Raw genomic sequence first — 17,215 nt, 5'->3', positions numbered from 1 at the left:
TGGGAATCACACATAATACAATTAATGTTTTGGGAAATCTTCAACGGTTTATTTAAAGAAAAGCAGGAGTAACCGTGTTGTTCAACAGGTGCTACTGCAGCATATTTTATGAGCTTTGTTGGCCACCAGGTGACGTTTTGAGCCTTTTTATACAAACCTCCAACAGAATGAAAGCTCCCAGTCATCATATGCACATAGATCATCTCAATACAAAAACGCAATAAATGTAGCCCAACAGATAAATACATAAGTAGTATTTTCTGCACCCAGTCTCCTGTATGTAGGCCTCCATCCATGCAGCTATTCTACACGCTGCAGCTCTGTTATTTTGCAGACTGCAGTGAGCCTTATGTGAGACATATGTGTTAATTACAGCCTGTTACATATGAATGAACAGACAAGCCATAGAACATAAGGCTGCAAGCCATAAAAACAGCTTCAGCAGATACACTATTCATAAATGTATTTATGGTTACTATACAGAAACCATTTTATGAAACAGTAGAAACGTATATTTTCATTTGTTTGGAACACAATCAGCAAACATATTCTTTATATTAAGCTCTGTATGGAAGCCTGTGGTGATAGCTCGTTTCATGTATTTGAAATATGACATAAAGGCCACCTGTATAGTCTCACCTATAACACCAGTGCTGCAAATCTCTTTGTGCAGTCTTTCAGCTGTTTGACCAAACTTGTCATCTGGCTCTGAGCCTTGTTCCAGTAGGCGGAAGGAGGGGGCAGTGAAGCCCTGGCGCATGCGCTGAAGGTTGTTTTTCACACAGCCTGTGGTTTAAAGTGAGCTGAGCTACGGGGGTTTCCTTGTCTTTGACTGGAGACCAACAAGCAGAGAGGCGGATGATAACAGCATCCATTGCTGTTATTCAGCCTTCAGACATTTCAATGAACTGCTCGCAAAGAAGCCACTGATCGTGCCTACTGCTTTTTGCAGGGCAGAGATCCTGATCAGTGTCTAAAAACTGCATCCCCTTTTTCTTATGAGATTATTTTTTCATAGACTCTTTTTTTTATGTTAAGATCTCTGTAGCCTATCTTTCCACCATGGTGCTAGGAAAGGTAAAGAGCTTCATAGTAAGCTACGACTGTCTCAATGACAGCAATGTTCCCGTTTTCTCCAGCGGGGACTGCGTCTCAGGGAGGGTGATCATTGAAGTCACAGGAGAAATCCGTGTAAAATCTCTCAAAATCCACGCAAAAGGATTAGCAAAAGTTCGTTGGACTGAATCGAGAAATGCTGGATCCAACACTGCCTACACGCAAAACTACACAGAAGAAGTGGAATACCTTAATCACAAAGACATTTTAATTGGACACGAGAGAGGTAAGAGTGTGTGGTTTTATTTTTTAGGCAGTTTTGTAGAAACTGTGAGATGCTCTCTGTGCTGGCAGAGGATCAGGTCACTGGAGAGATGCGAGAAGCAGCGATTATAACACGCTATAAACGATATTAAAATGATTTTTAGTCGTTTAATACGGTGGGGTTTTTTTAATGGAGGTCTTGGTATAACTGTGGTTTGTGATATTGGCTGGATGCAGCTGCATCGTCACTTGTTTGTGTCAAGGTGTCAGAATGAATGACAGCAGCTCAGGCATCTGTATTTTTCACTGCATTTCAAGTGGAAAACGAAAAGTACAAGCATTTTACAGACACTTGGCGATAGAATAATAGCTTGTGAATATTTATACATCTTTGTTAGACAATTTCGATGCAGCAGCGCGTCATAAAAGGTGTTTCTTTGTAGCTTTTCTTAAGTTTCCACCCATTGTTCAAAGCGGTTCAATCCTGTTCAGAAAACTGGACTGAAAGGGGCGGAGCAAAACTGGCAGGCCCCTCCCACGCCAGCGCGTTATTGGCTGAGGTGCTCATGTGTGGTCAATGGCGTCACGCCTTTGCAGAGTGACAGAAAGTCAGCAACTTTTTGAGAAGGAAAACACCTGCGAATTATCAGGCCATATATGCACCTGCACTTTGGTTTAAATGTGTCAGAAGTAGCGCCACAGCTGGGAACTGTATAAACCCCTTTTATCCTTTGTTTCCGAACTTCTTCCGCTGAATATAACCCTTCTCTACGCATGTAGTTTATAATATTGCATTGACCTTTAATATCAGCAGCTTTGTGCTTGAGAAATGTCTCTGCGGTGTCACTTTACCCACAGATTAATAAGAAGCACCCGCAGTGAGCGCCTGCGTGGATAAATATCTTCCTTTGATGGTTTGCCTTTAGCTGGGTGTTTTGTGGACCTGTAATGGTTTCACTCTTATGAATGAATGAATGAACAAAAAGTCGGTGGTCCAGTCTGCAGTCGCCTGAGTTCTGTGCAATACTTGGACAGGGCTTGGCCAGCTGCACTCATCTGGAGGTTTTTGATATTTAAAGCGAATTGTAAAAAAATGAAACAAGAGCAGGGGTTTACCTTCATTGTCAGCAGGACTGAAGTTGAAACTGAGGAGTTAACATTATTGCAAAGAAGCGCTACACTAAGTCAGTCGACACTAGACACGTTTCCTACGACGTGAAAGTGGATAAAGCTGCAGAAAGCAGCTGTAGCTGCAGGTCGGCGCAGACTTAAGGCAGTGGTAGCGGCTGCGGTGTTGCACAGTGAACGCGCAATGAGAGCAGAGCGGCTGTGGGAAGCTGTTCGCACCGGTTTAGGCCGGTCTCCTCCTGCTGGAGGCTGCAGTTTGACTGACAGCTCCGCACTTGTTTACCACACGGCTGCTGCTCGGGGGAGGGAGTGCTGAGCTGGCAGAAGCATCCCGACCTGTCCACCCAGCGCTTCCACACGCACTCGTGATGTTGTAAAAATAATTTTCATTCCTTTAAAAACATTTTCCAGTTTCATGATGCGACAGTGTCCTTCGAAAAAAAAAAAGAGGGAAAATAGAAAACAAATTTATTCTTGGTAGTGAGAGAAATTTCTCTGCATGTAATGGCTTTATTTAAGTCTCATATAGCCTATTTTTCTTTTCCCAGACCATAGGTTGCGATCACATAAGCCAGCAGGCTCTAGGTCTTTGTTCCTTAAAAGCTCAATCTTGCACAAGCAGTTTCTGACACTTTTCAACTTTTTGGTGTTCTCTAACTATTGGTCTGCTTCTTACCTCTCAAATATGTTTTTTTTTTTTTTTTTTTTTAATGCAGACAGATTTAACAGTAAATTATTTTTTTTATTCTCTTTTGTCTCCCCCACCCTGTGTTTTTGGTATGACTTTCAGATGCCTTCGTACAGCATTTTGCCCAGGTATGGTATACATGTGTTTGGAATATTGTCCTCCTTGTTTTTCAGACGATGATAACTCTGAGGAAGGCCTCACCACTATCCATTCAGGAAGACATGAGTATGCATTCAGCCTTGAGCTTCCACAGACGTAAGTGCCTCAACACTTGAGCCAAAGATTACTTATCAATATCCTCATTATTCAGCTGCAACATACTGTATGTGAGCTTTTTACTGTAAATGTGACCTTTCCACATCTTTTTTCTACTGTCTTTCTTGCAGACCTCTGGCTACCTCTTTTGAAGGGAAGCATGGCAGTGTACGCTATTGGGTAAAGGCAGAACTCCACAGGCCATGGCTCCTGCCCATGAAAACTAAGAAGGAGTTTACAGTCTTTGAGCACATTGACATCAACACTCCATTACTGCTGGTAAGCTCCTTTGAAACAGCCCTATGGATCTGCCTTTGAGTTGGCTGAGGTTTTATGACTTTAGTGTGACTCACTCTAGACATCGTTTTCCTAATTATGGGGGAACATTGGAAAGAATTTTCCATTTTAATCTCGCTGTTTCTTTTTGTTTTGCCTGGCAAGACCTGTCATCAATTTTGACTATAAATCCCGACTTGTGGAAAATTAAATATCAAATGGATTTTGGAGTGAAAAATTGTTTAGTTTAAATGAAATGGAGAGCAAGAACAGAGTAACCATACATGATTATCAACCTTACTTAAATCTTGCTTTTTAAAGGTGTTGGTCGAAGCAAAGGTCATTTTTAACTCCCCCCCCCCCTTCAGTCACCACAGGCCGGCACGAAAGACAAGACGCTATGTTGTTGGTTCTGCACCTCAGGTCCCATTTCCCTAAGTGCCAAAATTGAAAGGAAGGGATACACCCCAGGTAGGAATAAGTTGATGATTAATAGCGGAACTGATAACTTTGACTAGACTTTTGCTAGTCATCTATTAACCACAGAAGTTTGTGGATAACCCTGCAGTTTATTGAATTGATGACTGATTGCACACTGAGTACAAAAATAGGTTCTGGCAATAGAAACATAGAGAGTCCTAAGTTAACCTCTGTCGTACTCTCTCTAACTCTGCAGGAGAGTCGATTCAGATCTTTGCTGAGATTGAGAACTGCTCATCGCGCATGGTGGTGCCGAAGGCAGCAATCTACCAGACCCAGACCTTCTATGCCAAAGGGAAGATGAAAGAGGTCAAACAGCTAGTGGCTAACCTGCGGGGAGAGTCTCTGTCCTCGGGCAAAACAGAGACCTGGAGCGGCAAGATGCTGAAGATCCCACCCGTCTCGCCCTCCATCCTGGACTGCAGCATCATCAGAGTGGAGTACTCGCTCATGGTGAGTGCACTCTTACTGTGTTTGAGTGACTTTTATCTTTCATGCTTGCATTTCTCCACAGATCACTCAAATACACTTATGGGTCTTTCTGCATTCATTATTTTTCTTCAGTCCTTTATTATCACTATTACTCAGTGCCATTACCTGTACATACTCAATATTTCCTAGTAAGCTTATATATCTCCTGGTAAAGACCTAGTTGACTCAGCTATCATTGCCAAATCCGGGCCTCGGATTGAACCAGGTGTTATCGCCAAATGTTGCTAAGAGCATTAGCCCAGAATATCCGTGGTAACGCCTGCCTCGAGGGTGCTTACAACCTCTTTACCCTGTGAACAGACAGACATCAGACAAGGGTTCAACCTTATTCTTGAATGACCTCATTTAGCACTGGCTAGTATGGTTTCATCTTGTCAAGGATTAAAAACGTGTTTGATTTCATGCTAAACGCTCAGCTCCAAAAACCTTCATTTACTCAAGAATTACTTGCATATTCTAACCTGCTCTGGTGTCCTCATGTCTGTGTTTAGGTATACGTGGACATACCTGGGGCAATTAACCTGTCCCTGAGCCTACCCCTGGTCATCGGAACCATCCCTCTCCACCCTTTTGGTTCCCGTACCTCCAGTGTCAGCAGCCAGTGCAGTATGAGTTGGCTGGGAATGGGTCTGCCTGAGAGGCCTGAAGGTAGGTTGGATCTCATAATGTCAGATTTATATTTCTATTTTAAATATAATTCCCAAGAATGCTGACATGTGACTCGTTCGTCCTCTGCAGCTCCTCCAAGCTATGCAGAAATTGTGACAGAAGAGCAGAGGCAGAGCAGTCTGGATGTCCCAGCAGCTCGCGAGGAGCTGGATGGGCCTCTTTTTGCCTATATTCATGAGTTCCGCTTTCAGCCCCCTCCTCTGTACTCTGAGGTAAGCACCAAATAACATAAAGCAAAAGATTTTACCATTTACTTTTCAGTTACAGACTAAATTACATAATGTTTCTGCTCACTTCTCCGCTTCAGGTCGATCCAAACCCAGGTCACGTTGGCCGCACAGAGGAGCGCAGGCTTGACACCTGTCCATCACGCTGAGGGGGTCTCTGAAATCCCCCTGACTGAACTGGGGACCTTAAAGGAACCTGCTTGCAAATCTCAGCTTTGTTTATTTTTCTCAAAAAACAACGCCATCACAGCGCTGTTGACATCAAGAGAAAAACAAAGTATCCAACCGACCAACAAAGACATGGACACTTACCCAGAGTTGAGTTGGGTTGGACAAACCTATTCCTGCCTTCCCTCAGTGAGAGAAACAGGAGTCATAAGTTTGTGGCATCACTTTCTCCTGTCAGCATGCTGAGGGTGGGACATGTACAGACAAACACATATTCAGTCTGTATGAAAAAAAAAAACCCACTAGTAGCAAGAGCCCTGGTGATATTATTGATGACGATGAGAAAGAATCACCAGGGCTCAGCCTGCCACACTTCTCTCTCTCCCTCGATTCTTCTGTACTCACGGCACATAAAGACATGGCTCCTCACACAGAGGGCAGAACTTATCATGTCCAGACTTCAGCAGAATCACCTAAATAAAACGGGATAATGAGAGAAAAATAACATTTTTACCACCACAATCCCTACGAATGAAAGCTTTCAGTGGCAGCAGTCAACAGAGCAAGGCCTAGATCCACTTGCCTCATTTGGGATTTTGTTTTGCACATTTTTTCCTTTACTTGAGTTGTGAGGCTCAGTTTAACAATGAGAATTGAACATAAAATCACTAATAGTTTGGTTTCAGCTTTGTAATGCACCAGACTTACAACTTAAGATGCTCATTTGAAAAACTCTAATGAACGCTGAGAACAGGATTTGATTTTGATTTAAACAAAAAAAAAAAAAAAAAAAAAAGGACAAGAACAATGCACTGAATTTGTTTAAAATTTTTTCCTCCACATGACATTTCCTCATTGACATGTAACAACTAGACGGGACTTTTACAGCAGCACACTATCTCCATTGGAAGGTCTTTAAGATGTTGCCTGCTCAGCTTGGATCCTAGTGTGGCTTTTCCTCTTTAGTTTTGTTATTTTGTTCTTGCATTAAGCTCCAGTCACAGAATAGCTTCTAGCATTTTTTTTTTTTTTGTAATTTGAGGTTGTTCTGGATTTGGACTAGGAGGGTTGCAATCTTGCCATTTCAGTTGTAGCTGATGAGTTTGTATGTGTGTGTGAGACAGAAGGTGGTTGGTTACATTGTGGGGGGACTTGCCTCTTCCTAACTGCCTGCAGCCTTTCTACTCCCAATCTCAGGACAATCTTGGTTTGCATAACTGCCCAAAAAGTACTGTCTCAGGTGGTCTTCTTATTTGCCAAACGGTTGGGGAAAAAAGAGAAAAATACATAATGTTTTCTTTAAATTGCACTGTTAAAAATAATGAAGAGTTCTCTTTTTTTTTTAAACTTCCAAAACGAGAAAATAGACCAGACAAGTGAGGCAGCTTTCTAAGATGAATCACATTCCCTTTTTGTCCTGCTACACTTGCCCAGTTCCTCAAAACCAAGTTATATTTTACCAGACCAGTGAAACCAGAATGCTAGCTATAAAAAAGAAGGAAAAAAAAAAGACACTGCCTGTAAGGGGACACTAATAAACTTCTGTTCAGACTGGTCAGAACAAGTAGTATTGGTTGATATGAGTAATACATTGGTTTTCTAACTCATTCAACATAGATGTCCAGCTGCAACAGGGGTTTGACTTGGTCAGGAATAAAAAAAAGCAGCACTTTTTTTGATAAGAAAATTTAAAAAAAAAAAAAGCATTCAATGGTGAAGGTCTGGGGGAGAAAACATTTGGTACTAACCATATTAGAGGATATTTCAGTATAGCGGTGTTGTGTAGGACGTTAATGCGTTATTTAATCTTTTTCAGATTAGTGACTTTTTACATTTTAAATGTAGCTGACAAGTTTGTACGTGTTGTATGTGCACGCTCTAATCGAGATCCAGCAGGCAACTAAATACATAGCTTCTGGCAGAAATCAACGAACTGCAGATCATTGAAGTGATCTTATCTTTAGTGGCCTTGATGCAGAAAAGACCTGATCATGATCCTGATCATCATCTTTCAGTGTCTACATTAATTCTTGTTCTCCATTTATCCTGTTTGCAAACACCTGTACGTTTGAAACCTTTCCGTGTTTATTCAAAAGGACAAAAAGGGATGGAGGATGGGAGTCCTTCAGAAGCAAGTGTTTTAAGTAACTGCATCCTGTATGGGCTTCTCGATTGTACTATTTTTCTGAAGCTAATGAGGGTTGACTACTACTTTTTTTTCCATGTATTTCTGGGCATTGATATGGTTTGCTTTATGGTTTAACAAGTAACCTTCCTGAGTAGGTCTCCCTGAACTCTCTGATCCCCCTCAGGCCTCAGGGTGGCAGCTGTTGACCAGCACCCTTCCCCCTCTGAGAAACATTTAAGTACAACGAGACAAACTGCGTCCTCGACAGTAAACCCGTGTTCTAGCCTGCTAGATTTGTTTGCATTTCTTTGTTTAGAATTTATCTTAGGGAAACTGAATCAACACGGTAATGAATAAGCTTACATATTTCAGCTTTGTCAATTCCATAGTCCATTTGCTGAGGCCTCAGAGTAGTCCAGTGTCAAAACTAAGCTAAACCCCTGACCTATTAAAAGGCAGGAACTGAAATGTTCAGAGTTAAAGAACCTGGCAGAGGGGATCTGAAACATTTTAGAAACAAAGTGCAATATTACTCACTGAATTTTCTTCATTCTCCATTCATGTTTATTTTTATCTTTTATTTTTTGTCCGTTAATCATGACGATGTATAGGTATTCTATGAATATACTATGTTTTAAATGATTTAACCTTTTGTCTTGTTCTTCCTTTGGATTTGAATAAACATTTTGTTCTAAATTACAATACCCAGTGATGTGAATTTCTCTGCAAAATTGACCACAAGTGCATCATATACATTATAAACTCTCTAATGTACTTAAATTAATTAGTTTGTGCTTTATGTCAATAACAGAATTACAACAAAACATGGCTTCAACCACAAAGCAGACAGTCTTAAATGAAGCTCCAGATGCTTATCTGTTGCTTTACCCTGGTACAAATCTATTTTATTTGGGTCATAGCAGCTTCAGATTAGAAGCACACAGGTTGCCACATTACTGGACGTAGATTATCCTCTTTGAACATTAGTCCAACAGTGCCCCTAGAGGTGGTTTAAAAAATCACACATGTCCCTGATGGCAGAAATTCTTAGTTCTTAGTAAAGCCCAAAATCTCAAATTGAATAAGTCTGTTTTAACCTTATCTGATAAATTAGTTTAGAGATTAAATCTGTCCAGTAAAGAAATGTCTGTCATTGTTCACAAAACAAACATGGCATTGTAGGCTATAAAGTGACAGTGAGGCTGTTAACTTTTGTCCTACTTAGAAATCTGTGGTAAACTAGACAAATATTAAACAGCTATTTTGCTCTTCCACCCCTTGAAAAGTATCATGGCTGAGCTATGCTACTTCTAGGAAACTAGAATGAAATCTAATATGAATTCATGTCTACAGGACATGTGACCCACAGCCACAGGTCGACACATAGAAAAACACATGATTTATTAATCTCTTGTGAACGATGCCTGCATGAGAATGTAGATGCTGGCCTGCTGTAGAACAATGGTGTAGGAGATAGAAGATATTAGTAACCCCAAGTGGTTCTGAAATTCTTTATGGGTTTCAGGCTGAAGTAAACATTTAATTTTCATAGGTTACAGCTGTCTAGCTTTAAATGACGCTGTTCTCTGCCTGGTAACCATCTATGTACACATCATCTATTTATGATGTTCAGTAGTCTAGTTTTGTGACCAGTCAATCAATTTAAAAATGTTGCTCTTGCATTACTGAATCTTTTTGATATCTAAAGGAGATGCAGGAGTTTGCTCTAACTGTAGTGTAAAGAAAAAAAATATTAGTTCAAACATTTACCTAAAACTGACACTTAAATACAAAGTGGCAGCTAATCAGCTTCACTGGGATTTCTTTTTTTTTTAACTAATTATTGTTTCAGCCAGTATCAGTGATGACTCAGCAGTCCCATTAGCTTTGACCCAGCACTTCCCGCCATCCCTTTCACCCCTTGTCCCCCCTTGTCCCCCCTTTTGACTTTTGTGGGCCCAGGCCATTGTGGGTGTCTGACCCCTGGAGAAAGAAGAAAAATGGAGGAGGGGATTATTGGAGGGAAAAGATGGAGTGGAGCGGCGTGCATGGACAGCATGTGTGTGTGTCTGTGTGGAGGGAGTGTTGATTAGCAAGTGCTGACGCTTCACAGGACTCAGCTGTTTCCTCTCACCAGCTAATCCCACTACCCAGAAGCCCCTGTGATCCAGAGGTTCCCGACAGTTTGCTGTGACTAGGCAAGTTTAGCGTGGATGGGAAGGATTGGACAGAGGGCCCCATAGGCCTGCTTGCCAGTGCCACATCATCACTGTGACATAATAAAAATGCACACACACACACACACTCACATCTCTGTACTGAGTGCAGCATCAGTTTGAGCCCACACATTCCTCAATGCAGTGAAACAAGCAGTATTATAAAAGATCTACAGATTAGGGTTTGACTTAAATGGATCTGAGACCCTGTAGCTTTGGTCTTAGCTAAGGTCAATTAGCTAAGACCAAAGCTAATTATTATTTTTCTATTATTAGAAAATAATAGTTTACTGATTTAGTTATTTTTCACTTCCAGTCATACACTGAAAAAGCAGTCTGAACTTTCTAGCTGATAATTGACCGAACTGAAATACTATTTTCATTAACATACATGCTTTTTCAAAATTTCACTGCTTTGTGTCAAACATTAATTTTTCCTAATTTATTTACTAAAAGAGGCAGCAGTACAAGAAAAGTTCCACAAGGTCAACTCTCCTCATCATCAACTTCATCACCCGGTTGTGTATGATAATGCACATGCTTTTAATTTCAAAAACGCTGGGCCGATGTTCATGTTCAGATCCAGTTGACATCACACTTATGTAAGTTGCCTATTAGATCACAGCTGACTTCCAAACAGAAAGCAGAGCAGCACCAGCAGCGCTGCAGCCAGATCTCCATCTGTCCTGAGTACAAACTTGCTTTGTTTTTCACATCAAGCACAAAGACTGGAACAGAGATGGAACTAGAGATAGGCTGAATGGAGGCGGGTGGGGGGTGTTATTCAGGCTGTAGAGTGATAACAATGCCTAACTTTTTTCAAGTGCTTTTCTTTGAGATCTTTCTTTGCTGCTGGTTCATTCTGGTCTGGAGCACCTCTGTATGAGGAGGCTGACAGCACAGGCTGCTGCTTTTCTGTCACTGAAAGCTGGGCTATTTCTCAAGTTTGCTAGGAATCAGTTCAGTTGTTTACCTTGCAACACACTGAGCAGCTGAAAGAGACACAAAAGCAAGAGATCTCATGTTCTTAACTTATCCTGTTGTGATTTTTTAATTTAGCAGAGAGAACATATCACAAAATGAATCTCATGGAAACCTATTGTCCCTGCATGTGAAAGACAGATGAACAGTATGTCACCTGTCAGTTTTTAGACTGTAAGTTAGTCATTCTATGAAAGACAGATGTCAGATTCCTCTTCTAACCTCAGCCTCGATTCTCTAGAGTCTATCTTCACCTTGCTGATGTGTCATGCTTTCTGTGCAGTGTAGGAAAATTTAATTGTTTCTTTTTAGGAAAGTGACGGAATTTGTTGGGCCTATCAATAGCTCTACCATAGTAGCTTTGATACAGTGATAGTAGAGTATAATTTATGATGATGCTGCTAATTGAAAATCTTTTTAAATATCCTCAGTGGAGCTGTATGGGCTGCTGATCTCTGTGTTTAGTAGGGCTAGGAACCTGATAGCCAGAGTGACTGTGTTCCCATGCCAAGGTTCTCATTCCTGCCATATCAAAGTCCTCGCATGGTTAGCATTCCAACCGGCCTTAACACACACACACACACACACACACACACACACACACACACACACACACACACACACACACCAAAACTGTACTTCAGTGGTATGTCTGCAACTCTCATGCAGCACCACAAGTTAAAGACGCTGCCATTACTCATTGCTGGGAAAATCCTGCACAGTTCGCACCTCTTTTTGCTCCTGTTGCAGAGAAGTAAACTGGCACTTGTCAAAATAGATTTAGTTAAAGGAAGGGGTCAATGTACTAAAGATAATATTAGATGTGGCTTCAACTGTCCAAAGGGAAATACTGTATGTACTAAACAGGGCCAGCCTAATCTCTAAATGCACTTGTGGGACATAAGATGAGATGTTAAGTGAACCCAGCCCTAAAGTGGCTGATGTAACTGAGCCTAGAGGGTCATGCAAAAACAAACCCTGTGCACAGTGGAAAGTGACGTCAATTTAATTTCTGTTATTCAGGCTGTAGAGTGATAACAATGCCTAAAGCAACACTATTGTGCATAGAATGTCAGCTGCGCCGATCATATAAATCCATCCCAGCCAGCAGAGGTAAACAAAAGACTTTTTCAGGTCTAGTCACGATACTTTAAAATCCTGTCCACCCCAAAGGAAAAGTCACCCAGAATTCATTTTTGACAGATTGTATATGGAGAGAAGTTTTCCTGCACTTTTCAATATTTGTCATGGGGAACATTCTGCGCATCCAGATTGTTTTCTACCACCCCTGAAGTTTCCATCTGAAGTCTCACTTCATCACCAGATTTGTTTACACACCTTTGCAAAGGCCAGAGTTGCTTTGAGGTTGACTTTGGCCCCTCTGCATGACATGGACCCAAGGAGAAAAACAAAGTCAGCTTGACATTATCAACATGCCTCTATGTTCAAAATGTACCACCCAACATAAAGTGAAGCGGTATATCATGCAACTCAGATTACTGCATTTCCACGCCATGGTGAGCAGTGCTGCGCCGCTCTATTCTGAGAACTTGGGGAGAGGCATGGGAGAGATTGCCAACTGTAAGACTGTCTTATCTGTTATGTCACTGAGGACTTCGCTCAAGAACACAGAAGAGGTAAAATTCTGTTGTAGGCCCGAAGAAAGACACCGAAAGATACAAAGTTGTTTGCATGTTGAATTCAATATATGTCTGTAATAATAATGTGTGCATCTTAAGGGTCTTAATGTAGTATCTATAATCATACATTAGCAATACTATTTTATTAATCCTATCTCTCCTACCTTGGACAAGTCACCAGCCTACTGCGGGACTGACAAACAACAACCATTCAAATGCACATTCAGGTTTGAACTCAGATCCTTCTTACTGCAAGGTGACAGTACTAACCACTGCACATATCTCGGATCTTCTTCGCTAATTAGTTCAGTCAGACAAGAAGCTATAGCTGAAAGCTTAGATACAGAGAGTATGCAAAATGATTTCAACACCTCATAGAAACTAAGATCCCAGGTGATTTAGTTGCTCATGTTTGTTATTAAACGCTACTTAGTTGACCTGCGGCATTTAATACAAGCATGTCAGCAAGCCAAGCATAATTAAGTTGAAACATGCTGTTCTTTTGGTGCAATTGCCTTGCCAAAGTCCTTGGTCACCTTATGTTCTCTTTCAAGGGGTGAGAGTCTAGGGTAAAGACTGCTGTTTCACCACTTGTCTTTTTTTACCTTGCTGGTCCCCAGTGGAAGTTGCTCAGTTTCCTTTTTTAGCCATGGCTGACTCATAGCATAGCTTCCCCGTGACCCAACCCCCCACCGCTCCACTAGCCTGCTTATAAAGTCCCTGCTCAGCTTTAATGCTCCCTCTCTGTGCCTGCTCAGATTCTCCTGAGTCACAGGGAACAAAGATGCCCCTCTCTTCACCTCCACTGTACGCCCCAGTCGTGAAAAACAACAGGTGCAGTGGGGCCTGCAGAGGGCGGGCTGCCTGGTGGGGCAGTGTGTTCAAGCCTTCCAGTGACTTCTCCCTGTTATTTCGCCCCTCTGCCTCCAAACATCCAGTCTTGACTCTTCTCCATCTCTCACCCAATCAAACTGCTTTAACTCTTCTGTCCAGGTAAATGATGCTGTCCACTACACAGGAAAGAGCTTATCATGAGGATTACCCTGATTTGATTTTTAGTCTTTCCTCTTCTGTCAAACTCTTCTCTCACACTCTCCCTCCTCCCACTCTCTTCACTGTAATATATTAAAAACTGATTTCACTACTTTTTTTCCCTCTATATACTTTCTTACATCAAACGCTCCACATAGTTGTATGATGCAAACTGTTGCTCAACATGAACATGTAAAGTCCCACTTTAGTATTCCCAAACTTCAACAACAGCAAACTGTTTTCTAGGTCAATAGTTTATTCTTTGTGTGCACCCTTATATGGTTTCTAGGCCATCAGGGGTGTTGTGCCTACAGTTGGCTCTTACCATTCCTCTGTTTAACACCTTCTAGGTAATAGACCACCGACTTCCAAAATAACAGCCTGACCTTATCGACAGAGTAAAATGGGGCGAGTTGTGTTATACAACATCAGAGGGGAAAGTGCACAAGTGTTTACAAGTATGAAAGGAGTTTTTAGTGGGTCAGTTACGGTGCTTGCAGAAAAACTCCAACTACACTAACTGTGGAAATGCAATACAGAAAAACTGCAGTAACTTCTCTTATCTATCATAAAAATCAGTCATTTCAAAATCATAAGAGATGCTAGTGTTTTTCTTTTATACAAACTGCAATCCTATGACAATCCATGGTAATTTTACTTCTTTATGGTGAGGAGAACACATAAAGTCTTCTCCTTGGCCTTGCTTAAAATAGGACTGAGCACTTGCTGTTGATTAGTCTATATATGAGCTGACATGAAAAACGACACTGCAGCAGCAGCAGGTTCATTGTAAACAGTTGACAAAAGTCTCAGTTGCAGTGATGAGTGAAGGCATTTTGTGCTCTGTAATTTGAAGTATCTACATCAAATGTTCCATTTGCGGTTTCATTAAAGAGGAAAGCTTTTAAAAGGGTAAACCAAAATACAGTCATTTTCTTTTCTTTAGGTTTACTCTTTGCGCTGGCTACTCATTTGCTGTGCTCTGGCAAATGAGTTATTTCATCAAGCTAGTGCTTGTTGAGAGGTTTGATGATCTTCAAGACCCCATCTTCATTAAAGACGCTACATTTGGCTAAGTAATATTGTTTTAAAGACTTCAGCCCTAATTGGAGCACAATACCAAACAACACTGGACCAATCCAGTGTCTTATCAATAGCTCTAGTAGAAAGTGTGTTGCAGTTAAGATGGAAAAGACTTAATATGTTGTCCTTCTTTTTGTTGCCAGACATCCCAAGACCCCAGCTCGTGTTCCAGCAGTTTCCATCTGTCTGGTATGGGCTAGATGGGGTGTGGTGGGCATTTCCCTGAGCCTGTATCAACGTCTTAGGTTAGTCTGACATGTAAACAACATTGTCTGTCACCCCAGCTGGTGTCTGTAAAGCTGAATCCAACAGAGTGGATATGAATGACCAGGTGGCTAAACAACAGCCAGACACACACAGACACCCCCACAGAAACGCACAGTCAAGTGCAAGTGCGCATGCGCACACGCACACACACACACACACACACACACACACACGCACACACACACACATGCCACTATAAGGTTGAGTTGTGTGTCCAAACTGTCCCCTAGCAACACTGTTAGTTGTGTCCAAATGACAATTTGATGAAAGCCACACAAGATATTAATCATATCAAAGTGACAGCTGCTGAAATATTAATAGGATTTGAGTTGGCTCTGTCACATCAGAGAAGATAACAGACCAGTGTTACACAACAGATAAACGACCTATACAAGCTTATAATTATTAAGCCTCTCCCAATTGTTGCTGCTGCACAACACAAATTCTGTTTTTGAGAAGTATTAATCCAATGCGTTTTCTCCATATGCCATAGTATATCAGTAGATAGGAAGAAATAACTTCTGCAAAATTCCTGATCATGTCAATTAAAGGAGGAGGGAGACTGAATCTTCTGCCTGGCCTGTGATTTGTGGCACACGTTGAAGGCAGAGGGAAGTGAGAGGAGGGATGTGTTTGATTAGGCAGAGTCTTAACTCCTTTCTGGCACTTTCTGTGACAAAACTCATTTAAATTCATATTTCCTTTTTTCCTTAATTTGACAACCAAACTTGATGTTGTGGGCTGTCCTGTCTATTTAATTCTCTCCATTTTAATTTCTTTTCAGTCACACCAGTTCTTTGACATCCTGTTGATGTTTATTCACTCTTTCATTTTTGTGTTTTTTGCTAAATCATGCTGTAGTTTCTCCTTCTAAGTTCCTGTCCCCTCACAGCTCCTCTGCTAATGGAGTAATGAATCACCACTGAGTCATGAGGGTCCTGACCGGGGCTGTGGCTTACTGTCTCAGCTGACATGAATCAGCCAATAGGAAAGAGAAGATGGACCACACCTTACTAAATCCATGCCTACTACTTTTCCTTCCATGTGGTACAAATCAGCAGAAAACTCCAATATGCATTAATCTACTTTCAAGGAAGCAATTCCCAAGCTACATAGCAGCCTTCATCCTATTGTATCACCATCGTGCATCACATCTTCCCAGTTACTTTGTCATTTTATGTTCTTTCTTTTCCACTATATATCATATTTCACAGAAAATACTGTTGTTGTTTTTTTTCTTTGACTGTTCCCAGTTTTCTCTATTCACTATTTTCCATTAAAGACACACACAAGTCATTTCAGGACAAGGGCAGCCCGGTCCGGTCTGCTCCAGTTCTCTGACTCATTTTAATCATCTGGAGCAGTTGCCCAATGGAAAAAAAAAAAAAAAAGACTAAAAGGTTTCTCTCATTTCATCTGACTCAGTTTTTGGCAGCTGATGTCTTTTCCCTCCAAATGAGGAGAGCTGCAGCAGTGAGCACTGCAAAGAGCTTCATTCATCTTCACTGTGAGCTGAACAGACAGAAAGGAATGTGTGACACTTATCAGCGCAATCATCTTATAACCCGCTCACTCACAGCTCACCATGTGCTCAGACTCCTCAGATAGACCTTCTTTTCACAGCAAACTGAATTAACAGAATATTGACTTAAATGGTTCATAAAGTAAATGTTTTATAAAGACATGTTAGCATTTCATATGTTTTTTGTTGCCCAACATTTTTACCTTCTTGATATTCAGATAAAAAACTGAACATATTCTGGGAATTAAATAAATGCAATGCATAAATCAACGGCACAATTTAATCATAAGATGAGAAATTTCCCATCATGTGTTATACAGCCCGTTGTGTAATTTATCTGCTGAGTTCAAATAGAGAATTTGAACGGACAAAGATACATTTCAGTTTCATTCCTTTGGTTAAAATACCTGAACACTCACACATGACTGCAATGCCACTAAGACCATCCCCTGCACGTTTCTCTCTCCACACCTGACAATATGCAACAACAGCTGAGTGACTGCAAACAATATGACCTATGAAGCATGCAGCCTATAAAAAGATAATTTTAACTCTCTGAATACATGCTTCCTGGTAAAGGTGTTCACGGTAATTATAAAAACTGAGATGAGAGAGCTGTGTGAAGGAGATCAATGTGCATGAG

The 17,215-nt window shown here is 41.1% G+C and overlaps 1 protein-coding gene and 1 long non-coding RNA gene across 2 annotated transcripts; both read left to right on the top strand.

The window, feature by feature from the left end:
- The first annotated feature begins 811 nt into the window (after positions 1-811).
- On the top strand, positions 812-8,533 carry arrdc3a (arrestin domain containing 3a). The gene is made up of 8 exons (XM_026320946.2): positions 812-1,342; positions 3,310-3,391; positions 3,523-3,670; positions 4,036-4,138; positions 4,344-4,600; positions 5,131-5,287; positions 5,378-5,520; positions 5,616-8,533. The coding sequence occupies exons 1-8, from the start codon at positions 1,063-1,065 to the stop codon at positions 5,682-5,684; spliced, it is 1,239 nt and encodes a 412-aa protein (XP_026176731.1). The 5' UTR covers positions 812-1,062; the 3' UTR covers positions 5,685-8,533.
- A 4,006-nt stretch (positions 8,534-12,539) lies between these two features.
- On the top strand, positions 12,540-16,328 carry LOC113139170 (uncharacterized). Its single transcript, XR_003296529.1, has 4 exons — positions 12,540-12,665; positions 13,427-13,661; positions 14,927-15,028; positions 15,943-16,328. It is a non-coding gene; the product is annotated as an uncharacterized LOC113139170 (long non-coding RNA).
- Positions 16,329-17,215: the final 887 nt, after the last annotated feature.

This window comes from Mastacembelus armatus, chromosome 9 (genome assembly GCF_900324485.2).
Source record: "Mastacembelus armatus chromosome 9, fMasArm1.2, whole genome shotgun sequence".
Lineage (NCBI taxonomy): Eukaryota > Metazoa > Chordata > Actinopteri > Synbranchiformes > Mastacembelidae > Mastacembelus > Mastacembelus armatus.
This window is presented reverse-complemented; position numbering and strand designations above follow the sequence as displayed.

Coding starts and splice junctions, on each gene's coding strand:
- arrdc3a (XM_026320946.2), top strand. CDS start 1,063: ATGGTGCTAGGAAAGGTAAAGAGCTTCATAGTAAGCTACGACTGTCTC. Junction 1,343..3,309: donor TTTAATTGGACACGAGAGAG/GTAAGAGTGTGT, acceptor CTTGTTTTTCAG/ACGATGATAACTCTGAGGAA. Junction 4,601..5,130: donor GAGTGGAGTACTCGCTCATG/GTGAGTGCACTC, acceptor GTCTGTGTTTAG/GTATACGTGGACATACCTGG.